This window comes from Jatropha curcas, chromosome 9, assembly GCF_041381405.1.
Source record: "Jatropha curcas cultivar XTBG-Jc1 chromosome 9, XTBG_Jcur_1.0, whole genome shotgun sequence".
In the NCBI taxonomy this organism is placed as follows: domain Eukaryota; kingdom Viridiplantae; phylum Streptophyta; class Magnoliopsida; order Malpighiales; family Euphorbiaceae; genus Jatropha; species Jatropha curcas.
In genome coordinates this window covers 24426434-24454276 of record NC_143159.1, presented here as the reverse complement: position 1 = coordinate 24454276, position 27843 = coordinate 24426434, and the positions used below count along the sequence as shown (strand labels likewise).

At 35.9% G+C, this 27843-nt stretch overlaps 1 protein-coding gene, 1 non-coding gene and 2 pseudogenes across 3 annotated transcripts in view; 1 reads left to right on the top strand and 3 right to left on the bottom strand.

Moving 5' to 3' along the window:
* Positions 1 to 3078: 3078 nt before the first annotated feature.
* LOC105640117 (putative terpene synthase 3) lies at positions 3079 to 4809 on the bottom strand (annotated as a pseudogene).
* A 4922-nt stretch (positions 4810 to 9731) lies between these two features.
* LOC149493866 (dynamin-2B-like) lies at positions 9732 to 21671 on the top strand (annotated as a pseudogene). The gene is made up of 6 exons (XR_016322665.1): positions 9732 to 9822; positions 9923 to 10079; positions 10366 to 10479; positions 10569 to 10636; positions 10866 to 11039; positions 21172 to 21671. The product of XR_016322665.1 is annotated as a dynamin-2B-like (transcript).
* Positions 13767 to 13874, bottom strand: LOC149493867 (small nucleolar RNA R71). The gene has a single exon (XR_016322770.1). It is a non-coding gene; the product is annotated as a small nucleolar RNA R71 (small nucleolar RNA).
* A 5101-nt stretch (positions 21672 to 26772) lies between the features above and the next one.
* LOC105640119 (cytochrome P450 81D1) overlaps positions 26773 to 27843 on the bottom strand; it is a 1395-nt gene continuing 324 nt past the window's right edge. The window contains exon 2 of the mRNA XM_089726377.1: positions 26773 to 27402. Within this exon, the coding sequence (XP_089582503.1) occupies positions 26773 to 27402 (630 nt within the window). The remainder of the gene's footprint in view (positions 27403 to 27843) is intronic.

The window sequence follows — 27843 nt, the reverse complement described above, 5'->3', positions numbered from 1 at the left end:
CATGCCAGAGACTCTACAGACGCTGAACTAAATTCCTTATTTTTCAGTCTCAAATGGTGTCAAAGCTTAAACACCTTTCCCCTTATTATAGAGAGTGACTCAAAAACTACCATCGACTTCATCACTTCCTCAACTTCAGCTAGAACGCCTCGGTTTGTCATTCAGATCAAGAATTTAGTCTCGGGATTCAATGTCTCTTTCTGCCACATCTATCGTGAGGGGAATCAAGCAGCTAATTTCTTGGCTCGTTTCAGCAGATTGTACTCAATTAATTGTATTTTTACTACATTTGCTTCTTTGCCTCAATTACTTAAAGGCATTGTTAATTCTGACATTTTGGATTCTCCATATATAAGATATAAATAAGGTTTTCCCAAAAAAAAAAAAAAAAAAAAAAAAAAAAAAAAAAAAAAAAGGTTATGAATTCATAAACAAACCATAAAACTTAATGATTTAATTCATGTTTGATTGCGCTATTGAAAGATAGGTAATTAGATCGGGTTAAAATAGCTAACAATACATCGGGAGAGCTTGTTAGTGATTTTAGGATTGTTTCCCCTACTTGAACAATTAAAATTGATTATCAAACAAATAGAATAAATTGAATAGAATTTAATGAAGTCAAAATCCCTAGTAGCTTTTAAATCTTGATTTCTTTTAATCAAAATTTACTTTGCTTGATTTCTTCTTATTCTCTTTTATTTATTAAAGTTAGTTCTTAAATATAATTCTCTAAATCGCCGTTTAAATAATAGTAAGTTAACATAATTTTGGTACTTGGTATACAATCCCGGTGGAAACGATACTCTTCTCATTCTGTATTACTTGTTGCGTCGTACATTTGCGAAAATTTCAGAAATTGCTGAGAAGTGATATGCTAGGCCAACAAGAGAGAGTCTGTCTCCAAAATCAATGAGGTCAAACCCATCTTGAGATCTTTTCAAGGTCCAAAACCACATTAATAAACCGAGTACCTGAACCCAGAACTTCAACTTTCTCGTCCCGAGCAACAAATCCATAGCCATTGCCTATTGACTCTTTAATCGATGCATCTACATTCAACTTAACCCAGCCATGGGGGGCGGCTTCCATCACTGTTCGGACTTAGTAGCTTGCAGACCAGGTTGAGACAAAAAAATTTTTATCAGCAAAATAAATTAATTTTATTAGATATCCAGAAAAAACTTATTAAACTCGAGCAATAATCCCAAGTCAATAGACTCCCTCAATACACCCAATCTAGCTAGAAAATGATAAGTGAAAAACCCAATCCATATTACATCTAAACAAAGAAAACAAGTTATAAAATAAAAGCCTATTCTTGAGATAATTAGCTTGTCGAAAATTTAAGATGCATACAATTGCCATTTGCGAAACCTCGACAATAAACAGTCTCTTATGTTCAAATTTTAACAAATTCTGCGCACGCCCATATTGCCCATGCTGTCATCAAGAATAGCTCAATCTACTATTTTTGGAACTTACTTATAATAGTTGCAAACCATTCCATGAAACTCAAGGCTTGATACTTAGAAGTTGTAAGTCTCAATGGCGAATATTTCCACACTTGTTGGGCTAAAATACAATCCTTCAACGCATGGATAACACTCTCGATACGCAAGCCACAGACCTCGCCAACTACATCAATTAGCATTCCTCGTTGCACCAGTGAATCTGTCGCTGGAAGATGGTTTTTGCAGGCCCTATGGACGAAGTGTTTAGCTTTAGGCAGGATATTTTGCTGCCACAGTTGTTTCCAAGCAGTACTAACCGGAACAGAAGAAGAAGCATATGATCGGGAAAGGCTATCTTCATGTAACAGTCTATAGCCACTCTGAACTATGTACTTACCATGCTTCGAAAGAGGTCAAATCCTGACATCCGAATTGCGCCTTAAACCGAGAGGAATAAATAAGATTTTCCTCATTTCTTTTAGAGCAAAGATAGCCGAAATCAAATCCACATTCCATTGTTTAGGATTTTGGAGGATAAGATGACTCATAGTAGCATTCTCATTTGAAATCGTAGGTCGAGAAAGAATTCTATGTTGATTTGTAGCCGCAAGTCGTTTATCCTTCTATATCCTAATAGTTGACTCGTCACCTACAATCCATCGACTTTCCTGTTGGATCACTCTGTTATGCATATGCGATCTCATGACATCCGTTGTATGATTTTTTCCATCACTATATATATATATATATATATATATATATATATATATATATATATATATATATATATGAAGTAGGACATCTCATCCATGTACGATCTCTTTTTATTTGAAGTAGTACATTTCGTTATTTACATTTCTTGATTGATTGAAGTTTTATTTTTAGTTATATTTGAAAATTAAAAACGTATATTTAGATCTATAGAATGCTATTTTACAAGTGATATATAGAGAACTGCTTAGTTTATGGTTTGGCTTTGTGTTAGTATTCTATGGAGTTTGTGACAATTTCTATTTTGAAGATTATTCATCATAATATGCATTGATATTTGTTCGGTTTATGGATGGGACTATAAACTAAGTTTAGATAATTGAATTTCATAATTTATTTTGTAATAGATATTATCTTTACATATTAAACTAGATATTTTTTATTGAATTCTTTTTTTTACATTATATAATAGCGTGTTGAATGTTCCAAGCTTTTCAGCTAACTTTCAGCGTTTTAACGAAGTCAAAATTCTATTTCTATTAATTGTAGCTATCAATAACGTAGCTTTTATAATAGTTTTTATAAGTTGAGGGAGTTTTTTTATGAAGCGTTAAATACTTTAACGTTTAGCATTTAGTTTTTAATTAAATTTTTTTGATAATCATACTCATCTTTTTTCCTCCGAATTCAACTAATTAAACAACTAACGTCATTTTTTATCATTTTAAGTTAAAAAGTTATTTTACTGAACATTTCTAATTTAAACTGTTAAATAAATAGCTACCAGCTATAAGCTAACAGCTAACAGCTAACAGCTAACCGCTACTAAAACAGCTAATATTTTCGAACATACCCAAAATCAAAACAAATGCTGGAATTGGACCAAAACCAAAATGATCTAAGTTCTAATATTCTAGGACTGAAACTTATGATTCAGATTAATGATCTGGTAAGGGTTTAATTGTGAGCACTGCAAATTAAACTCAGGAAAAATGTAAAATAAAAATATTTTGTAATCATTTTGTTTGGTAAGAAAAGAAAGTTTTACCGCTTCTTTCGCATAATGAATACAGAAAGACCTTCCTTCGCTGGTTGTTTCTTCCTCTATTTCAGAATAAAAATCTAATAATGCTTCAAAATACACCTTCATGTAATCTGGAAGTTGATCTTTCATGCTAATATCCCAGCTGAAAGTCAAATTACATTGAAAAAAAAAAAGATTAATTATAGTTCGTAAATCTTGCTTATGAATTAATTAATTAAGGGATGTGTACTTCATTAACAAATTAACCTTTCAATCACTTTGGTGAAAAGCTCAAGTTCTTCAATTGTGCCATGCACATCATAAATATCATCCATTACAGACAGCATTGCAACGGCTTTAGACAGTACTTTTCTAGCAAAAACGAAGTGTGGCTCAGAAAATGTTCCTAATGCCCAAAACGAACATTTGATCACTCTGTCTCGAGCAAAGGGGAGTTTTAATGTGAAATCCAAGTCTATCCACCACCTGAGATTCACAAATCAATTAATTTCTTTTCTTGTTATTTCTTTTCTTGTTATTTGAGAAGGTAGTGTATATATAGGCTAAAAATGATAATTCTCATCAAATATAAGGACCATAGTGCATATTAAGACAGATCTGAGGAGTAGTTTGTATTTAATCCTTTAAAATAGCTTACTTTGTGATGCTGCTCATATCCTTCTGATGCAATTTATGTACTATATTGTAATCCAGTTTAGCCAGCTTCAACAGAGTTTCACTATGTTCCTCGCGTTGCTTGTAGATAGAGAACTAATGCCAAGCCTCTTTCCTGGGTAAGCCCCTACGCACAGGCCACGTTAAGGCATGGCTAACTTGATCAGAAAGAGGAGAACTCAATTGGGTTGCTATAAGGTGAGTTTTAGTGAACTCAAAAGCTTCATCTAGTATGGTTTCTCCTTGTATACTGAGATATGAAGCTTCATATAAGCTTAGCAAACCTTGCACATCTTTGATTAGATATTCCTTAAAGTTACCTTATGAATCCTTGAACTTGTTAAAAACATCTGTTCCACCCACAAAAAATTGAAACATTATAACCCTCTTCTCATAATTTTATATTTTATATTTTTTCTTTTTAAGGATTAGAAGTACGGGGACTTACCAGTTGAAACATTATAACCCTCTTGTCTTAGTAGCCGAAATCGAAGAGCAACAGTATAAAGATCGTCATCTTCATTCGGATTTTGATAAGTAGTATAAATTTGTTTCAATGCTGCTTCTATTTCTTCTTCAAAATGGTAAGCAATGCCTAGTCTTTGAATTGCATCTATCAAGTTGAGTTGCTCTAAAGGTTTATCAGCTGAAGAGCTAAGCATTTCCCTCACTTCTTTTTTAAGAACTTCGGCTTCTTCACTCCAAACACTCACTATCTGCAGAAAATCTTAAGAAGCAAAAATCATACTGTTTCTAAAAGAATTAAACCATTTCATGGAAATTAATTGATATTTGAACATTTATTTTGAGAAAGTAAAGATGAGTTGCTAAATGCTTTACTTCACTGTCCGAGACACGCTTGATGAAGTAGTCACCCCCGACGGACGGGTGAAACTCTGCTGTTCGACGAACTTGAGCTCTTTGCGTTGCAGCTTGAACGGCCATTTTTTATGTTTTGTGTTTTGCAATTGAGAAGAAGGCTGAAAAGATAAGTAATAGCCTCGTGAAATGAATTAGTGTTTCAAGGCTTTGACACTATATATATAGATAGGGGTGTCAAAATGAGTCTGACACACGAATACAATTCACCTAACACGAGAAATAAACAGGTTAAAATTGAGGTTAAACAAGTTCTTATCATAAACGCATTACCCATTTATAACACAAATGTAAACGTGTCGTGTGGTGGGTTTGACATGCGGGTTAGGAGAATAACCCGTATATTTAAGAGTAAAGAGATAATTTTAGTGTTAAATATAAATACTATAAATAAAACCTATTTAAACTTTATTTTAGTTATGAATTTTGAAAAATCTATGCATTTTACGTATGAAAAATTATTTTTAAATATACTTTGAGTTAAATAGGTTAAAATTTAAAAATATTATAAGCAGGTTAAATGAGTCATATACAGGTCATCACGACCCACTTAACCTATTTATGATATTAGACGAGTTACACGTGTCGTGTTTGTGTTACTGCCTAATTCTTCATGTCGTGTTCGTGTCACCAAATTTGACACAATTATTAAATGGATAGTGTTCGTATTGACTTTAATCGTGTCTCGTTAGGCGAACATGTATTGAACCCGACATGCCAACCCGTTTTGACACTCCTTATAAAGAGAGAGTGTGAAGCTAAAGCTTAGGGAGTGACAAAAAATAGTTTTGAAAAGTAAATGGGAACTTATGAAAAGTTAAAATTCTTAAGGTCTTAACACCGAATTAAATAGGAATTAGGAAAATATAATTTTATCCTTGTATAATATATAGTATAATCTTTACATATTTAGAAATACACGGTTTTGTTTGTCACTATTTTTTAAATTTTTTTTTTTTTTTTTAGAAAACAATAGAAATACTATAAACTTAATGAAAGTTTGTCGACATAAACAAATTGTTCTATGGAATGGGATGCCTCCTCCATCGACATAATATCATCTAAGGAATTAAAAAGCTAGCCTAGATAGCTCATTTTTATGAGCTACCTATTTGTAGCTCTACCAATGTGGGTATGTTGGAGTATGTGGATAATCCCAAATCGGATAACTATAACTAACTAAAAGGGCATATAATGTGAAGGGTGAATCAATCAAAATGACTTAAGTCATTTTGTGTTAAAGGTAAACCCAACTCATTATAAGCCCAATATTAAACATATAATTGAATTTGTTTTAATTAATTTTCTCCTAAGGCCTAGATTATCAACAGGGTACACATAAAATTTCTAAAGTTTTTAGCTAACATATCAGTATTTGATACCCTTGTTCCAAGGTTAAAAGTAGGAAATCGCTGAGAAGTGATATGCTGAGTTAGGCCGAATGTTCAAAGCTTGTTGCATCTGCTTTTGCCTCTTCTGGAGCCAAAACCATATTAATAAACCGAGTACCCGAAGCCAGAACTTCACCTTTCTCATACCTAGCAACAAAACTATAGCCACTGCCCACTAACTCCCTGATCGATGTATCTATATTCAACTTAACCCAGCCATGGGGGGCGGCTTCCATAATTGTTCAGACTCGGTAGCTTGCGAACCTGGTTAAGACAAATTAGCTTGATGAAAATCTGAGATGCATGCAATAGCCATTTTCGAAACCTCGACAATATACAGTCTCTTATGTTGAAATTTTAACAAAATTCTGCACGCACCATATTGCCCATGCTGTCATCAAGAATAGTTCAATCTGCTCTTTTTGGAACTTGCTTATAATAATTTCAATCCATTCCAAGAAACTCAAGGCCTGATACTCAGAAGTTGTAAGTCTCAATGGCGAATATTTCCACACTTGCTGGGCTAAAACACAATCCTTCAACGCATGGATAACACTCTCAATACCCAAGTCACAAACCTCGCAAACTACATCAATCTGCACTCCTCATTGCACCAGCGAATTTTCCATTGAAAGATGGTTTTTGTAAGCCCTGTGGACGAAGTGCTTAATTTTAGGAGGGATATTTTGCTGCCACAGATGTTTCCATGGAGTAGTATTAACTAGAACAGAAAAAGAAGCGTATGATCGTGAAAAGCTATCTTCATGTAATAGTCCATAGCCACTCCAAACTGTGTACTTACCATGCTTCAAAAAAGGTCAAGCCATGACATCTGAATCGCGCCTTAAATTGAGAGGAATAGATAAGATTTTCCTCATTTCTTCTGGAGCAAAGATAGCCAAAATCAAATCCACATTCTATTGTTTAGGATTATGGAGAATAATATGACTCATAGAAGTATTCTCATTTAAAATCTCAGGTGGAGAAAGAATTCTAGGCTGATTTGTATCCACAAGCCATTTATCCTTCCAGAGTCTAATACTTCTTCAAGAGTAATTTGGGTTATAACCCAACTTATCTTCTAAAAAAGATGTATGCGAAGAGTACTTTGCCTTAAGCATACGGGACGGTAAAGAATCAGGGTCTTCAATTATTCGCCTCCCTTGCTTAGCAAGAAAGTGCCAAATTAAAATCTCTAATGTCTCTAAAACACCACTCCATCTGTGAATTGGACACACTCAATTTGTCACATGTACACCAATGGATTTTTCGCTCCTCCTACTGCTGACCCCACCAGAAATTTGCCATTAAGCTCTCTATCTGCCAACTTATCTCCATAGGGAACAAGAAATAACTCATGGTATAGTTAGGGATGGCTTGAGCTACAGTTTTGATGTGCACTTCTTTTCCTGCTTTTAATAATGTCCTCTCCTTCCATCCTTTAAGTTTCTTCTCCACTCGGTCACAAATTAATTGGAATACCTATTTTTTACTTCCTCAAATCATAGTTGGTAATCCCAAATATTTGGACTGGTGCCAGACTGCGGACACTCTAAGCTTGGTCTTCACCAACTCCTGCACCACAGGCAAAGGACTCCGACTGAAAGAAATTTCTAATTTGTCGAAGTTGACCTGCTGCCCTAAAGTCGTAATTGTATAATATACACACCACTTTTGGTTTCAATCTTGTCTATCATGTATATGATTTTTTACGATTCAGGCTTATCTGTTCCTTTTTCCACAGCTTGGTTACACGAAAAGCAAGAGGAGAGGCATTTTCGTGGCGTCATCACTTTGGAGGTATGGGAAGCCTCACTTGTTGGATTTTGTGATTTCAGTCAATTATGCTGTTTGGATATTCAGGCATCCCTTTCAATATCTTTAGACTTTATTACCTTAGTGCTGTAGGGCGCATAAAAAGTTTCAGAGAGTAGGACTACCTATTCTGGAGGAACTACCTGCTTCGTCCCTTCTTTCTGAAGTTAACCCTTATTTTATTAATAGGGAGTTTTCCCAGTATATTTAATTACTTGGAATCAAGAGTAGAGATAATATGTGAAATCAAAGTTTTATATGCAATAATGGTTAGTTGTTTATACTTTCTTAAGCTGGATTTGTTGTCAACCAAAATATAACAATTTTCAGGTATCAAAGCACGTGTAAATTGGTTGCTGTGGTAACCTTGTGAAAGGTCAATTGCAGTTGTATGTTGAGATGGATATGACAATCTAACTCTAAGGGCCTCTTTGGTTGTTGAAAGTAGATGTCAGTTATTACGAGTTTTTCATTGAAACTTTAATTTTGATTTTCTATGCACAACATAGAAATTTGGAGAATATGTTCATTTGTAACCAAAAATCGTTTTTCCAGTGGAGGGAAAACTAGAAATATTTTCAGATTAACTATTTTCTATAATCAAAGAGTCAAAAAGTTAGAAAGGATTTTTTCTTTTTTTTTTTTTTTTTTTTTTGTATTTCATATAATTTCTACTATATGTCAGGAATTAAGCCGTCATTCAATCTTTTCTATTACTGTTGAAAAAATCTAGAAGGTTTTCGTTGCTTCTGATATTAAAGAAACAGAATATATTAAGGTAAAGAGTAAACAAAATCTAGAAAGGGAAAGCGTTGAAGGTTTTTAATAGAATGAAATAAAGAACAATTAAAAAAATAAGGTAGGGGCAAGAAGTAACCTACCACTATGTAGCTAACAAATGAAAAAAAAATAGTCCGAATATATCATTTTATTCCTAACTTTCACAAAAAGGCATTATGGCCCCTCTGAACTTTGAAATGACCCTGTGACATCGTAAACTTCACTTTTTCACCTTATGTGCTTCTGGATTTTATTTTTTGTATCTCACACCTTGTAGGTTGAAAAGTGAATAAGCTTCAGGGGCCTACAAGTGCAGAAAAATATAAGTTTAGGGGGTCACAAAGTTAAAAAGTGAAGTTTAGGGGCTACAAGGTTATTTTTAAAATTCAGGGGGGACACGATCTTTTTGTGAAAGTAGAGGGGTTAAATTATATATTTGGCGAAAAAAGAAAAAGGAAAAATCAAATGAGCAAGGAGCAACTAATGAAATAATAATAATAATAATAATAATAATAATAATAATAACAACACAATTAAAGGAAAAAAGTGGTATTGATATGTTTTGAAACTCAGCTAATGGCAATGAACAATGTAAACATGGGAAATTAGGATGTTTTGTAAGTGGTGGTGGAAATTGTGGAGGGGCCTTTGTTGGGGGGAGGTATATTAAGTTGTATTTATCTATGTATTTATTTATTTTGGTGTTCTCTAGCATATACATCTTTACTAGAACTGAAGATTGTGGCCATTACCCACTTTAAATTGTTTGTTGGTTCAGAACTCTTATATGTAGCCTACGATTTGCTATTAGCAGCATCACTAATAATCTCTAGAACTGACTCCATCCCATGATGGCACCTCATATTTACATATGCTGCTTACTTTGGGATTTTTAATTGTTTTCGATTTGGCATTGCATACCAAGAGTTGTTTTTTCCTATGCTCAGGAATGCACTATTGAAGAGGTCTCTGATGAGGAAGGGCCACCTCCCTCAAAGAGTCGAAGGATAAAAAGGCCAACGGACCAGATTCTAAATCTTCTAGTCTTGTGTTCAAGACAACTAGCAAGGTTCCATATAAACTGTTCTGAAAGGTACATGATTTAGGTTGTCATACTTCAGCTAGGTGAATTTTTCAATTGGTGCTATTTCAAACTCTTATTGCTGTCAGGTTAATGTCCTTTTATCTTGCAGCCCACAGTGCTGTTGTCTTGAAGGCTGAGACGGTGGCTGACAAGGTTGAATGGATAAACAAGATGTCAAAAATTGCACAAGTTCAAGAGGACAAACAAGGAATGCATCTCCTGAAGGTGGTCATACCATGCGGCAGAGTCTTTCTGATGGTTCTTTAGTATGTTATTGAGTGCTACTCCACCATTCTACTTTCTTATTATCAATTATTTTGGTTTTACCTGAAGTACCCTTTTGTATGCTCTCTTGGGTAGAAGTACTTATGGTCTGGTCTTTTTGTTTTTCTTCATTATTTAACAGTTGTCAGTTTTCAGTTGTCACTTGCACTTACCGGTTACCTGTTAATTTTTATGTTCCATGGAATAAAAATACACTAGATTTTGGAGATTGTTGGGTTAGCTTTGCAAAATTCTCAAATGAAAAATTGGTTTTCGGTTTTGTGGCAGGATACAATGGTTCGGAGACCTGCAGACCCTGAGGAAGAGCTCAGATGGATTGTCTCAGGAAGTGCGTGGTTATGTTGAAGCAGTCTTGATAGCTTGGCTGCTAATGTTCCCAAAGTTAGCATACTTCTTTACTTTGGTCTTCATTATCTTTATAATTGAGCTTTTGTGAAAACATTTGTTAACAAATTGTGATTGGTAAGCAGGCTGTTGTTCTTTGCCAAGTTGAGAAGGCCAAGGAAGATATGCTAAATCAGTTGTATAGCTCTGTCAGGTTTGATGAATTATCTACTGCTGAAACTCATTTTTGCTGTACTGGGAACTTGTTCCATGGCTTTTTATTGGCTTCATTTTATGGTTACAAGTCTCCTTGTCTCTCTCTTCATGTGATTCTTTTTTTCTTCCATTGTTATAGTTCATATAGATGTCCTATGCATATTCTGCAGATGGATCAAATATAAAGTTGTTCTTATTTACATCTTTTCTGTTTGATTTATGGCTAGTGCTCAAAGCACGGCAAGGATTGAAGAGCTACTTCAAGAGGATCAGAATGTAAAACGCAGGAGAGAGCGCTACCAGAAACAGTCCTCTCTGCTCTCTAAGTTAACACGCCAACTCAGCATTCATGACAACCGGGCCGCTGCTGCTTCTAATTGGCCAAATGGTAGTGCAGGTATGTTGGAAAGAGCCTGTAATATTTTGATGTAGGATTTCTTTGAAGTGTTTTAATGGTTGTCATTTTTTGGGTAATATTTTGATTCTAATGTGATAGTGTTGATTTTTATAGTGTTTTTATTATAATATTTGTTAGAATTTTAGTAAGTTTTATTGCTTTAATTTGGTTTTAATCACTTTTAGGCATAATTATGATCAAAAGCGTCCTTGAATCTTTAATCCGCTTGATCTAAGAGAAATTGTAGGAATTGGTGCAGGAAAAGAACTTTTAGAAAACAAGACACTCAGCTCTAGCACGCCCTAGCCGTGCTAAGTGGCACGCCCAAGTCGCGCTACGAAGCAAGTCTCAACAAGAAAAGTGGCCAAGTCGCGAGTTGCGACTTTAAATGCGCGAGCGCGGACAATCAGAAAAGAGAGTCAGAAGATTTGCAAGGAAAAGCTCGCGAGCGCACTTTCCATATGCACGGACGCGAGCTGAAGTCGCCGAGCGCGACTTTAAAATGCGCAGGCGCGACAAGCAGATCTGAGTATCAGAAGCAATTGAACCAGAAGACGCGAGATGAAATCGCGAGCGCGATATTAATATGCGCGGGCGCGAGAAAGCACCCTTGAGAGGCAGAAGGTTTGCCAGCACAAGTCGCGTGAGCGCGACTTGCAAATGCGCTGAGCGCGAGAAGCTCAACTCAAGAGGCAGAGAAGAGCACGCCCCAGCCCGTTGCAACGCAACACGCCCGTGCTACAGCTACAGTGACGTGCTAATCAGCACGCCCGTGCTGTTGATGCATAAGACTTCCAGAAGCGTGCACGCCCCAGCCCGTGCTACAGTGCACGCCCGTGCCAAGCAAGGAATCCTAAACTTAGTCAAAAGTTGCCAACCAACTTACACTAATTTATGGAGCTAATCTTGGACAACTTTCCTCACATGCAAACCAAGGTCCAACCTATGCACATGGGTAAGTCATGATGAAGAAAATGGAGACCTAAAAGAGAGCTTTACAACCTAACAAAAGAAAACTTTGATCATAAAACCATGTGGAATCCTATCTCAAAGAAGTCTTGAAAAAGAAGAGTAGAGTTCATCCCACACGTAATCCCCATTCCATCACATTACACATTACACTCCACTCTCCATTTTCTCTCATTCTCTTAGTCTTGTACATAGTTTATTTTCTTTTGAAGGTTAAGTATCAAGAGTTGTGCAAGGTTTTTCAAGGAAGCCATCCAAGCAATTCATCACTAGTTCTTATTTCTAACTCTTAATCTTGTTTTATTCTTTCATTATCTTTATTGATTATGGAATGTTTATCAAGTATTGCGGAGTTTTATTAAGTACTATGTGTAACTAAACTCTATACTAGGGGTTGATGTAGCTTAATCTCTTTTTCCAATTTATGCAATTAGACTTTATTTTTCCTTATTCAAGTTATGATTTATTAATGAACTTAATGCTTCTAGGCAGAATTTTCCCCTAGATTGATTTATTTCAATTATCACTATCGGAAAGAAGGATCTTTGATATGAAAAGGTTAATAAAACACATGAGAATAATAACTTGATGCGGAAGCTATACGGTTTGACTCATGGGGGGTTTTCATAAGTGATGACCTTAGGTTATGAATTCACAGGACAAACCATAAAACTTAATGATTTAATTCATGTTTGATTGCGCTATTGGAAGATAGGTAATTGAACCGGGTTTTAAATAGCTAGCAATACATCGGGAGAGCTTGTTAGTGATTTTTGGGTTGTTTCCCCTACTTGAATAATTAAATTGATTAATGAACTAATGAAATAAATTGGATAGAGTTAAGTGAAATCAAAACCCCTAGTAGGTTTTTTTAACTTCCTTGATTTCTTTAATCAATAATTGCTTGCTTAACTTCTTATTTTTTAGTTGTTGAATTTAACATTTATAAATCAATTCTCTTAATTATCGTCTAAATAATAACGAGATAACATAATTTTGGTACTTGGTATACAATCCCTGTGGATACGATACTCTACTCATTCTATATTACTTGTAGCGATTCGTACACTTGCGAATTAAGCTGTCAAGTTTTTGGCGCCGTTGCCGGGGATTGGCAATACAGATATCAATACGAATTATCTTGTTATTAATTTAGACATTTACTTATTCATTTCTTTTAGTCATTTAATTTCTCTGCAGACTATCTCAGGTTTTATGCAAAGAAGATCTAGAAGGACAGATCCTCTGATCTTTGATCCAGAAATTGAGGAAAACCTGCAGAAGGAACAACGCAGCAAGGAGAGCACAAGAAACAGAACCGAACAACAATCAATCATGAACGAAAATAATAATCCTCCTCCTCCAGACATGCCTCTTGCTGCAAACGGACAAATGTCCGCACCTTGCGAGATTACACCACACCTTCTCTTAACGGAGCCACCTCCAGCATCACTAGACCAAGAGTGGAAGCAAATAATTTTGAAATTAAACCAGCAATACTACAAATGCTTTCCACTTCCATTCAATATGGAGGACTTCCTAGTGAAGATTCTAATGCTCATATCACTAATTTCCTTGAAATTTGTGACATGTTCAAACAAAATGGTGTTTCTGAAGATGCCATTAAATTAAGACTTTTCCCTTTTACCCTAAGAGACAAAGCTCGATCATGGTTACAATCTTGTCCTGCTGGGAGTTTTACAACTGGGAAGAATTAGCCCAGAAATTTTTGGCTAAATTCTTTCCATCTTCTAAAACAACTAAATTAAGAAATGAGATTATGACCTTTGCTCATCATGATCAAGAAAGTTTGTATGAGGCTTGGGAAAGATTCAAGGATTTGTTGAGGAAAATGTCCTCACCATAGCCTGCCCAAATGGTTTGCAGGTCCAAACTTCTATAATTCATTGTCACCTAACATAAAAATTACTTTGGATGCAGCTGCAGGAGGATCTTTGAAAGAAAAGAGATCGACGAGGCATATGACCTTAATAGAAGAAATGGCCAGCAATAGCCATTATCTAAGCAGCTCTGAAAGAAGAAAGACTGCTGGGATTTACGAGATTGATGCCATCACTGCACTCAATTGCAAAGGTTGACAACATGGTAAGAAGTAAGTTAGATTTGTTAACCACTAAGTCTGTAAATTCTATCATGCAAACTTGTGACAGATGTAATGAACCACATGGAGTTAGAGAATGCATGTTAGATTCTGCAAACCCACAAACATTGGAGCAAGTGAACTATGTGATGAACCAAACAAAGAAGGAATTACCCCTATTCGAATCCTTATGACAACAGGTTAAGAATCATCCGAATCTTTCATATGGTAATGCTAACAATGTTTTAAATGCACCACCAGGTTTCTTGCCCCCCTGAAAAGAAATCTCATGAGGATCTCCTCACTGCCCTTTCAAAATCACACATGGATTTCATGAACGAAACAAGAGAACACAATAAAATCCAACAAGCTGCGATTAAGAAATCTGGAGATCCAATGGGACAATTTGCAAACATGATGGCAGCTAGACCTCAAGGTACGTACTAGTAACACTGAAAAAATCCTAAAGAAAGGTACAAGCTATCACCTTGAGGAGTGGAAGAGAATTGGAAGACAAACCCAGAAAAGAGAAAGAAAAGGAGAAGGTAGAGGAGACAAAGGCTCCTATCATCGATCTAGTGGAAAAGGAAGAGGTAAAACCTTATGTTCCACCCAGTCCATTCCCACAAAGATTAAAAAAGACGAAAGATGATTCAAAGGTTCATGAAATTCCTGGACGTCTTTAAGAAGCTTCAAATAAACATCCCTTTTGCTGAAGCTCTTGCTCAAATGCCCAGTTATGCAAATTCTTAAAAGAAATCTTGAGCAAGAAGAAAGATTGATGATCAAGGTGGTAAAACTGACTGAGAATGCAGCGCAATCATTCAAAACAAATTGCCACCAAAGCTCAATCCAGGGAGTTTTTCTATCCCTTGTAATATGGCAATTTAAACTTTGAAAAGGCTTTAGCTGACTTAGGAGCTAGCATAAATTAATGTCTTATGAAGTTTTTAAAATGCTAGGTATGGGGAGCTCAAGCCAACAAGGATGTCTCTACAATTAGCCGATCGATCGATCAAATACCCAAAGGAATTGTAGAAGACGTTAGTCAAGGTAGGGAAATTCATTTTTCCAGTTGATTTTGTCATCCTTGATATTGATGAAGGAAGAGAAGGATCATTGATCCTTGGAAGACCTTTTCTTGCAACTGCAAGAGCTTAATTGATGTGCACGATGGGAAACTGACATTGGGTAGGTCAAGAAGAGGTTTTTCGATGTTAAAATCTTGTAAATTACCTATGGATTGCGATGATTGTTTTAGAATAGATGTAGATACATGTGTAGATAAAACTCTATATAATAAACAATAATATAGAAGAAAAAGAAAAAGAAAATGCACAACCGAAACAAGAGCTGAAGCAACTTCCTCCTCATTGAAGCATGCATTTCTAGGTGAAAATAAATCTTTTCCTGTTATTATTTCCTCTCACTTAACGCTTGATCAAGAGGAAGGATTGTTGCAGGTTCTTCGAAGCACAAGAAGGCAATAGGATGGACGATTTCGATCTACAAGGAATAAGCCCGAGCATTTGCATGCACAAAATCTGATGGAGGATAACTACAAACCTTCAATCGAACATCAAAGACGTTGAATCCAAACATGAAGGAGGTGGTGAAACTGAAATCATAAAACTTCTGGACGCCGGTATTATCTATCCAATATCCGATAGTAGTTGGGTAAGTCCTATTCAAGTGGTGCCAAAGAAGGAGGTATGACTGTCATCTTTAATGAAACAATGAGTTAATTCCCACTAGAACAGTCACGGTTGGCGTGTGTGCATTGATTACAGAAAATTAAACAAAGCAACACGTAAAGACCATTTTCCCTTACCCTTTATTGATCAAATGCTTGAAAGACTTGCAGGTTATCCTTTCTACTGTTTCTTGGACGGTTATTCCGGTACTTCAAATACCCATTGCTCCAGAAGATCAGGAAAAGACACTTTCACTTGTCCTTATGGCACTTTGCCTATAGGAGAATGCCATTTGGACTATGCAATGCCCTGCAACCTTCCAAGATGCATGATGTCCATATTTTCTGATATGGTTGAGAAATCCATTGAGATATTTATGGATGATTTTTCTGTATTTGGTTCTTCTTTCGATGCATGTCTTTATAATTATCTTAGTAATGCAAGATGTGAAGATACTAACCTTGTGTTGAATTGGGAAAAATGTCACTTCATGGTTAGTGAAGGAATTGTCTTAGGGCATAAAATCTCTCAACAAGGAATTGAAGTAGACAAAGCCAAAATCGAGGTAATTGAAAAACTGCCTCCTCCTAACTCAGTGAAAGGCATAAGAAGTTTTCTTGGTCATGCAGGGTTTACAGAAGGTTTATCAAGGATTTCTCAAAAATCACAAAACCTCTTTGTAATTGTTAGTTAAAGATGTTCCTTTCAATTTTGACAAAGAATGTTTAGATGCTTTTAACAGGTTAAAAAAGGAGTTAATTTCAGCACCTATCATCACTACACCAGACTGGACTCTTCCATTTGAACTTATGTGTGATGCTAGTGATCATGCTATTGGAGCTGTGGGCAAGGAAGGACAAGAAGTTGCATGTCATCTATTATGCTAGTGCACCTTGAATGACGCACAATTGAATTACGCAACTACTGAAAAAGAATTGCTAGCTATTGTTTTTGCTTTTGATAAATTCAGGGCCTATTTAATTGGAGCAAAAACAATAGTCTATACAGATCATTCAGCCATCAAGTATTTAATAGAAAAGAAAGATGCAAAACCAAGACTGATTCGTTGGGTTCTCTTATTGCAGGAATTTGATTTGGAAATTCGCGACAAGAAGGGAACCGAGAATCTTGTGGCTGACCACCTTTCCAGATTAGAGTTGGAGGAAGAGGATACAACCAAACTACAAATCAATGAGAACTTCCCCCATGAGCAACTTTTGCTAATGGTAAAAGCTCAAACCCCCTGGCGGTGTATACCGGAAAGTGAAATGGAGAGTGTCCTTAAATTCTGCCATTCAATGGAATGTGGAGGGCATTTTGGAGCAAACAAGACTGCAGCACGTATTTTGGAAAGCGGTTTGTATTGGCCTAATCTGTTTAAAGATGCTTTTAACTATGTTCGTCTTTGTGATCAATGTCAGAGGTTAGGTAATATTTCAAGAAGACAAGAGATGCCCTTGCATGGCATTCTTGAGGTCGAAATTTTCGACGTTTGGGGTCTAGACTTCATGGGACCATTTCCTTCATCATACTCGAACCAATATATCCTAGTGGCGGTGGATTATGTATCAAAATGGGCAGAAGCTATTGCCCTTCCCAATAATGATGCCAAAAGTGTGATGAGCTTCATCAAGAAATACATTTTCACACGGCATGGTACTCCAAGAGCAATAATCACCGACGGAGGTAAGCATTTCTGTAACAAGTACCTTGACTCACTACTTTCCAGATATGGTGTTACACATCGTGTAGGTACTCCATATCACCCTCAAACAAGCGGACAAGTAGAAGTCACGAATCGGGAAATCAAGAAGATTTTGGAAACAACTGTTGGCCAATCAAGGAAGGACTGGTCCAAGAAGCTCGATGATGCTCTTTGGGCCTATAGAACTGCATTCAAGACGCCAATTGGCATGTCACCATATCGACTGGTATATGGTAAGGCCTGTCACCTCCCTGTCGAGTTGGAGCATAAAGCATATTGGGCAATCAAATTTCTTAATTTTGACACTAAGGAAGCTGGTCAAAAGAGGTTACTTCAATTGAATATGATGGATGAAATGAGGCTCCACGCTTATGAAAATGCCAAAGTTTACAAAGAACGCACCAAACGATGGCATGATAAGCGTATCATTCAACGGAATCTAAAGGTAGGCCAACAGGTATTACTATATAATTCTAGACTCCGTCTTTTTCCAGGCAAATTGCGCTCGAGATGGTCTGGTCCGTTCACAATTCAGGAAATTTTTTCACATGGAGCAGTCGAGATAATGGATGGCAACCGATGTTTCAAAGTGAATGCTCATCGCCTAAAGGTATACCATGGTGGAAATTTTGACCCTGTTAAAACCATTATCCATCTTGATTAAACCGCATCAGGTTCAGAATGTCGAACTTAACGACGTTAAACAAAAGTGCTTGTGGGGGATGACCCATTTTTCCTTTCGATTTAATGGTTTGTGTTGTTTTTGGTTTGTGTTGTTTTTCCTTTAGATTATATTATTTTCTGTTTCTCACCTCCTAGCTTGGATGATCTACCACGCTCCATTGCATCTTTGCCCCAACGATGGTACACTTCTAAACTTCTTATTATTTGCACTACAATAAGTTTGGGGAATTGCTCATTGCGGACCATGTGCTCAATTAAGTAGGGGGTGGACGTTTTATCTAAATTATAAAATTTTATTTCAATAAAATAAGTATGGAATAATATTAGTATGAATTTATGATATATCTTAGTTAAACTTTTGAATAAATTAATAATATTTTCCAAAGTAAATTATTTTAAACCAAAAATTGGTTTTAACATACTTCTTGGACTAACCATTTGTTTAGAGCATTTTTCTAAAACTTGAATAAAGAGAAAAAGGACACTAAGCCATATTACATGTATGTTTTAAATCAATAAAGGATGAAGGTTTTATTTTTTTTTTTAAAAAAAAAACAATAAAATAAAATAAAATAAAATAGTAGGGAGCATAAAATGCAACTACTTATTACTTATATTCTTATAAATATATAAGTGGTATGGAGCATAAAATGCAACCACAAAAGGAGAAAAAGATGAGAAGTGGTATGGAGCATAAAATGCAACCAATTTCTTTAATAGAAGTAGGTTACCTAAAAATACCTTGAGATGAGAAATATTACATGTAGGCTCTAATTTGTCCTAATATCACTATTCTATAAGAAGTAAGCAAAATGTCCTTTACTCATGTTTAATAAAAAGAATATGTTATATCAATTTTTTACTAAAAAATAACTTACATAGGATATATTATTATAATTTATTCTTATGATTAATTCAGTTATTGATTAAATTCGCAAATAATTATTCCCATGCTACTTTCAGAAAGAATTTTATTACTTGAGGACAAGCAATAGTTTAAGTTTGGGGAATTTTGATAGTGTTGATTTTTTATAGTGTTTTTTATTATAATATTTGTTAGAATTTTAGTAAGTTTTTATTGCTTTAATTTGGTTTTAATCACTTTTAGCATAATTATGATCAAAAGCTTCCTTGAATCTTTAATCTGCTTGATCTAAGAGAAAAATTGTAGGAATTGGTGCAGAGAAAAGAACTTTAGAAAACAAGACACTCAGCTCTAGCACGCCTCTAGCCGTGTGCTAAGTGGCACGCCCAAGTCGCGCTACGAGCAAGTCTCAACAAGGAAAAGTGGCCAAGTCGCGAGCGCGACGTTTTCCAATATGCGCGGGAGCCGACAATCAGAAAAGAGAGTCAGAAGATTTGCAAGAAAAGCTCGCGAGCGCACTTTCCATATGCACGGACGCGAGCTGAATAGCGGAGCAGGCGACTTTTAAATGCACGCTGGGCGCGACAAGCAGATCTGAGTATCAGAAGCAATTGAACCAGAAGACGCGAGATGAAATCGCGAGCGCGATATTATATGCGCGGGGCGCGAGGAAAGCACCCTTAGAGAGGCAGAAGGTTTGCCAGCACAAGTCGCTGAGCGCGGGGACTTGCAAATGCGCGAGCGCGAGAAGCGCAACTCAAGAGGCAGAGAAGAGCACGCCCAGCCCGTGCAACGCAACACGCCTGTGCTAGAGCTACAGTGACCGTGCTAATCAGCACGCCCGTGCTGTTGATGCATAAGACTTCCAGAAGCGTGCACGCCCCAGCCCGTGGTACAGTGCACGCCGTGCCAAGCAAGGAATCCTAAACTTAGTCAAAAGTTGCCAACCAACTTACACTAATTTATGGAGCTAATTCTGGACAACTTTCCTCACATGCAAACCAAGGTCCAACCTATGCACATGGGTAAGTCATGATTGAAGAAAATGGAGGACCTAAAGAGAGCTTTACAACCTAACAAAAGAAGACTTTGATCATAAAACCATGTGGAATCCTATCTCCAAGAAGTCTGAAAAAAGAAGAGTAGAGTTCATCTCACACGTAATCCCCATTCCATCACATTTACACATTACACTCCACTCTCCATTTTTCTCTCATTCTCTTAGTCTGTACATAGTTTTTATTGTCTTCTTGAAGTTAAGTATTCAAGAGTTGTGCAAGGTTTTCAAGGAAGCCATCCAAGGCAATTCCATCACTAGTTCTTATTTCTAAACTCTAATCCTGTTTATTTCTTTCATTATCTTTATTGATTATGGAATGTTTATCAAGTATTGCTGAGTTTTATTTAAGTACTATGTGTAACTAAACTCTTATACTAGGGTTTGATGTAGCTTAATCTCTTTCCAATTTATGCAATTAGATTTATTTTTCCTTATTCAAGTTATGATTTATTAATGAACTTAATGCTTCTAGGCAGAATTTTCCCCTAGATTGATTTATTTCAATTATCACTATCGAAGAAGGATCTTTGATATGAAAAGGTTAATAAAACACATGAGAATAATAACTTGATGCGGAAGCTATACGGTTTTGACTCATGGGGGGTTTCATAAGTTGATGACCTTAGGTTATGAATTCACAGGACAAAACCATAAAACTAATTATTTAATTCATGTTTGATTGCGCTATTGGAAGATAGGTAATTGAACCGGGTAAATAGCTAGCAATACATCGGGAGAGCTTGTTAGTGATTTTTGGGTTGTTTTCCCCTACTGAATAATTAAATTGGATAATGAACTAATGAAATAAATTGGATAGAGTTAAGTGAAATCAAAGCCCCTAGTAGTTTTACTTCCTTGATTTCTGTAATCAATAATTGCTTGCTTAACTTCTTATTTTTTTAGTTGTTGAATTTAACATTATAAAACAATTCTCTTAATTATCGTCTAAATAATAACGAGAATAACACTAATTTTGGTACTTGGTATACAATCCCTGTGGATACGAGACTCTATCATTCTATATTACTTGTAGCGATTCGTACACTTGCGAAATTAAGCAGCCCCAAGCTCAATGGTCCATCAGGTGATGACTGGAGAACAGCATTTGATGCAGCTGCAAATGGGTTCTGTGGACTATGGTTCGTCCAGGTCTACATCTAATGGCCGCAGTCGGCATCACAATGATCTCTGCACAGAATGGCGATTTAACCAATGGTTCAAACTCGGGCAGCGTCGTACTCCTAATCGATTGCCACCTGCACCACCAGGATCTTCAGGCTACAGATATTAATAGTGGCCTGACTGATGATAGACAATTCATACACTGAATTTTTTGGTGGGTGAGATTCTGCAAAGCCCATCTTACTATTTGATAATTTGGTTGTTCAAAATTCTGTTTTAGAATCTATAGGGGAGGAGAGAGGGTGGTTGTGTACATAAGACTACAGTTGCTCAATATCTAGTTTTTTGCGGCTTGCCTTAGAACAACTGATTCAAGGTGTTCTTGAAATCAATTGGTATATTTTATACACACTATGATCTTTTTGTTCCTATTTTAGAGTTTTTCTTTTTCTTTTATTCCTTGCCTCATGTTTTTTTTTGGAAGACCACATATAATTTGTGGTCCCTGGTAAACGTGAAACACTTGGATTACTACTGTGGGGGAGTGTCGTAGTAACAGTTCCCTTCAAATTTCATTTTTCAATTAAGATTTTCGATTTCTTTCAATTGTTTAGGTTTTTCTTTTTCTTTTTGTTCTTTTTGGTGTACAAGTGAGGACTGTGTTTTGAATTTTATGGATTTGTGACAGCTTATTTTGCAAGTGTACGAAATCGCTACAAGTAATATATGATGAGTAAGAGTATCGTATCCACAGGGATTGTATACCAAGTACCAAAATTATGTTATTTTGTTATTATTTAAACGATAAATGATGAAATTGTTTATAGAAATTAAAGTCAACAAGTAAAAATAGAAGTTAAGCAAGCAATTATTGATTAAAAGAAATCAAGGAAGTAAAGCTACTAGAGGTTTTGATTTCACCTAACTCTATCCAATTTATTTAATTAGTTCATTAATCAATTTAATTATTCAAGTAGGGGAACAACCCAAAAATCACTAACAAGCTCTCCCGATGTATTGTTAGCTATTTTAACCCGGTCTAATTACCTATCTTCCAATAGCGCAATCAAACATGAATTAAATCATTAAGTTTTATGGTTTGTCCTGTGAATTCATAACCTAAGGTCATTAACTTATGAACACCCCCATGAGTCAAACCGTATAGCTTCCGCATCAAGTTATTATTCTCATGTGTTTTATTAACCTTTTCATAAAAATATCCTTCTTCCGATAGTGATAATTGAAATAAATCAATCTAGGGGAAAATTTCTGCCTAGAAGCATTAAGTTCATTAATAAATCATAACTTGAATAAGGAAAAATAAATCTAATTGCATAAATTGGAAAAGAGATTAAGCTACATCAAACCCCTAGTATAAGAATTTAGTTACACATAGTACTTAAATAAAACTCAACAATACTTGATAAATATTCCATAATCAATAAAGATAATGAAGAAATAAACAAGATTAAGAGTTAGAGATAAGAACTAGTTTATCAATTGCTTGAATGGCTTCCTTGAAACCTTGCACAACTCTTAAATACTTAGCTTCAAAAGAAAATAAACTATCTAAAAACTAAAAATGAGAGAGAGAAGAATAGATGTAGAGTATAGGATATATGATGCCCTTTGAGTGGCTTCTTTGCTTCCGTATATAGCTACTTGGGGGAACAAGCCTTGTTCTTTATGAGTGAAGTCCAACTTTGTGAGGTTGGAATTAGTTTGTAAATTAAGCCATGAATTGCTCTCCAATATGGTGTCTCAAATGCACATGGTTGAACTTTGACTGGCATGTGAAGAAAGCCCTCCAAGGCATCTTGTGAAAAATGGTAGAAATTAGTTGGCAACTTTTGACTCAAAATATAGAATTCTTGGTCTGCACGGGCGTGTTGCCTGGCACGGCCTGGGGCATGCCAGTCTTGGGGGGGGGGATTAGCAGGCTTGGCACGGGCCGTGTTCCGCAGCATGGCCTGGCAAGCTAGCGCGCACGGGCGTGCTGTCTGACCGTGCAGTTTCCTGGAAGTCTGGTGCAGGCGCGCACGGGCGTGTCGAGTTGCACGGCCTGGGGCGTGCACCTCTCTGGAAGTCAAGTGCAGTGCGCGCACGGGTTGCGCTTCTCGCGCTTGCGTAGTGTAGGTTCGCGCTCGCGAGTGTGAGGGTCGCGCTCGCGCATGTGAGGCTCGCGCTCGCGAGTTGCGCGGCCTAACTCTCTGCCTCTCGTTTGCACTTCTCGCGCTCGCCCAGTTAGGTTCGCGCTCGCGAATGTGAGGGTAGCACGGGCGTGTTCCTCGGCACGGCTTGAGGCGGTGCATCTCTCTGTCTCTTGGTTTGTCTTGCCTTGTGCCAGACACGGCCGTGCTTCGCGACACGGGCTGTGGCGTTGCCAGTCTTACTTTGCTTTATTTTTGTTCTTTTCTTTGCAAAATCCTACAATTTTCTTTCCAATCAAGTGAGTTGTGATTAAAGGAAGCTTTTGAATAAAAACATATCACTATTACGTAAAAACTAATTTAAATAAATTAAAAGTAATAGAAATTTCAATCAAATTGCAATAAAAATACTATAAAAATCAATACTATCAATTTTGTATTTGATTTTTGTTTGGAATTTCGTGTTTACAATTATATTTGATGTGAAAGGAATGCTAATCATAGTTGTTGCTCTTTAATACTATCTTCTTTTTGTTGATTGAATGTTCACTCAAAGATAGAAATTTATAATTACTAGATGGAATTTCAATCAATTAGATTTTATAAGCACTGGTGAGTCGTTAGCTTTTCAATACAAAACGAAGCATGTTGGTCTTGCATTTTTTATTCTATTCTATATTGGTAGTTCTTTCAAGAATTTAATATAATTAAGTTAAATTTTATCATTTTCAAATGAATTTTATAGTTAAATCGATGTACGCTGCTTTTATCTGCGCTTTGTTAACTGAAATGGTTTCTTACTTCCTTTATAAATTTTAAGTAACTTTTTATGGTTACTGGAAATTTTCTCCAAATGTTTATATCTTTATTTATTTATTATCCTAGAGTGAGGAAGCGCAAACAAAAGAGTAGAAAGTCTTTTTCTGAATCTGAAGAACTGGAAGAATCTGTAGGTTCTGATCTGATTCCCTTTGCTCTGATAACAGAATCTATCAAGAAAACATATGGAGACAACTCGAACAGTCAAAGAAAGGAAATGCATTTCCATTTGAACTATTAAGACAATACATAAGGGGTTTAAAGATTGAAGATCGAAGGAAAAAGATATACCGTGTAAATAAGGCGGTATGCCAGGAATTGTCAACAGAAGAAATTCTTAGAATTGCAGGAGCAAGGTTTCTCAAGTCCTCTTCCCCAGGCAATAGATGTTGTTCACATGCTTAAAATCCTTCTCATATTTCCTTGGGCTTCTCTGATGAAGCAATCAGAGACATAGAACTCGTGCAATGCCTCCTGGCTTCTGCTGAGAAAGTGGGCAATCAACAGTTTTACAGTGGGGGGAGATTGCTAAAAAACATTCATGGCCTTTTTCCGTTAAAATCCAGTTTCAACGAGTCGTTTATTACTTCCCTGAAGCTCTTCAAGAGAGAATAGATGCACAATTAGGAATCGTGGTGAAAAAGCAGTCGTTAGATATGCATGAAGCAATAACAACCCTAAGCTCACCCGCCATTGCATATCACCAAGCAATTCCCTTCTGTCGAATTGCCCATTTTTTTCAGTAATTCAGGCTATTCTAGAGCACGTGGCAGGTTAAAAAAATACATATAGTTGATCTTGAAATCAGAAATGGAATGCAATGGATCATCTTGATGGAAGCTTTAGGTTCTCAAAGTGAATGGGCCTCTTGAACTCCTGAAAAGAACTGATATTGGGACTACTTCAAAGGCATTTAATCGATAGTACAGGTAAGAGGCTAATTGAACTTGCTCTTTTCTTTCCAGATGGTTCTGGTAGCAGATTTTTTTGAACTTAAGCAGATTTCAAGAAATAGATGTTGAGGAAATTGTAGCTGTATACTTTGAAAATAAACTATCTAGCCTCCTCCCAGATAGGCTGGAATCTGTAATGAGATTCGCATAAATAGAAAACTGATGTCTTATAGAACAAAGCAAAGATATGCAAAACACCAATTGTACCTTTCAAACTTTCAATAAAGGTAGATGCATATTTCTCGAGTCCATGCAAAAAAAGGGATTAATGCATCTACACCTTTCTTAGGAGGCCCATCCGTGAAAATATTCTTTCCCCTCGAAAGTAAAACCCACTAGAAATAAAGAATGGAGCCAGTGGCCGCGCCACAGACAAAGTAGTGGGTTCACAATTGTTTTTCTCATATATATATAGGTATTAGCAATTTTAGCCCTATTAAATTGATAATTTGATAATTTATCCATAAACTATTTTTACTTCTCAGGGAAGGCTATCCCTATTAGTAGACAAACTTATTTTCAAGCTGTTGATATTGCTAATGAATAAAAAAGAAAAGCTTTAAGCCAAAAAATAAAAAAAAAAGAGAGAGAGGAACCGGACTGAAAGAAGATGTGTCTTTAATAAAGAAAAGAACTCTTGCTCTTATAGATTGGAAAGTTAATAGGTAAATCAATAATTATTTTTTTAAAGTATAGCTTTAATATTATTGATTTCAACTTTTCAAAATATGAAAATTCATCAATAGCAACGGTAATTTCTTTAAATGAAATTGACTCCAATGACTCCGATCTTTGACTCCTACACTATATGGAGCTGAACTTTCATTTATTAAGAGCTCCCACCATTTCCAAAACCATGTTTCTTGTTATCAACCCAATTAATGGCATTCTTAGAATCAAACTCAAAGATTACAGGAGAATTTCAAGATTTGAACCCGAAAAAATTTCACAACTCTAAAAATTGCAAGAATTTATGCTTCATTTAAAACTACCACTCCCACATATTGATAGAAAATGTATAGCACCACGACTTTGGAATTCTTACCATTCTACCAATTCCAGTTAGACCTAGTTTTCCTCTAGCGGCACCATCGATCTATATTAAACTTTAATATCCCATCTATTGGATTTTTCCAACATACAAAAGATCTGGAAAAGAGAAAGAGTTCAAACTGTTATGAACATAAGTGCTAACTAACATGGGTTAGTGAAAACCAATCGCTAATTGGAATATGGTAATAAAGGGTGATTAGTTTAGGATATCGAAGCTCCTCAGTTTAATTATTTCCGCCACAGATTCACCAATCCAACCTTTCTAAGTTGAACACCAATCTATTTCTCTAAGCCAGACAGTGCACAAAGTGACAAGAAGATAGTAATCCAGCGAACCTTCGGATTTGATCAAACATGCAAAGAGAGCTAAAATATATTTTTTAATTAACCTTATAAAGAGGATGAGGTAATAAGAACAAATAGAAAGACAGAGAACAAGAACTGAATAGGAAGAATGCGAGAACCGAACTCATACATCTTAACATTCATAATATAAAAGTCATTATTAACAATTAACAACAAGAACTTGCTTTATATCACATTCCAAGAAGTAAGTCAAGCTTCATGGAGAAGAAGATAGGGCTTTCGTCATGATATCACGTGCCTTGCACATGGCCACTAATGGCTGAGCTTTGGGCATGGTGAGTCCAATCCCTTCAGACATATCAATTTCCAGATCACTTACCCTTCTCCATTCAAAGCACTGAATCAAAGACCCTAAACCAAACCCTACAACCCGGTTGGCTAAACCAATCCCAGGACATGACCTCCTTCCTAACCCAAAAGGCAACAACTTGTTGGCTTCAATACCTTGATTAGTTCCACTCTCAAATCTCTCAGGCTTAAATTTAGCTGCGTCATCCCATAACTTAGGGTCTCTATGTACAGCCCAAGCATTAACAAGCAGCATTGTATTGGGTTCAACACTGTACCCTCCAACATTACACTCTTGAGATGATAAATGTGGAATAAGGAGTGGACCTGGTGGATGCAATCTTAGGGTTTCTGTTATAATACTTTGAAGATATGGTGATTTAGAAACAACAGTTTCATCCATCAAGCTTTCTTTATCATCGATCTTTGTGTCCAACTCTTTCTTTGCCTTCTCCAGAACTTCAGGGTCATTAAGTAAATTTGACATTGCCCATTCTATTGTAATGGCTGTTGATTCAGTCCCACCAAATACAATATCCTACGATTGAAATTTCAATAACTCTGTTATAAATATAGCTACTAACTAATTAAGTGTGGTCTAATTAGTTTCTTATAAATGTGAGAAGTTTTAGGTTCTAGATTTACATTTATGACAATTTTCACCAATTTGATAAGCTAACAGAAGGGTTAATCCTCTTATGTAGCCCATAATATTATTTCAATTCAATAGATATCTCAATAAACAGTAAAAAAATGTGCATATTCTTTAAATGTTACATACATATTAAACGATGAGTTTTAGCTAAGTGGTACTCAATTTATCTTTAGAAGTGAGAATTTTGAATTTAAACCCCTAGTAAGGTCAAATTTACTTAAAAACATTCCATTGTTGTTTGTAATAAATGCATTGTGTTGTAAAATGCATTTCGTTAAATTTTATACGCTTCATGTTAAAGTCTTTCTGGAATTCATTTGAAAA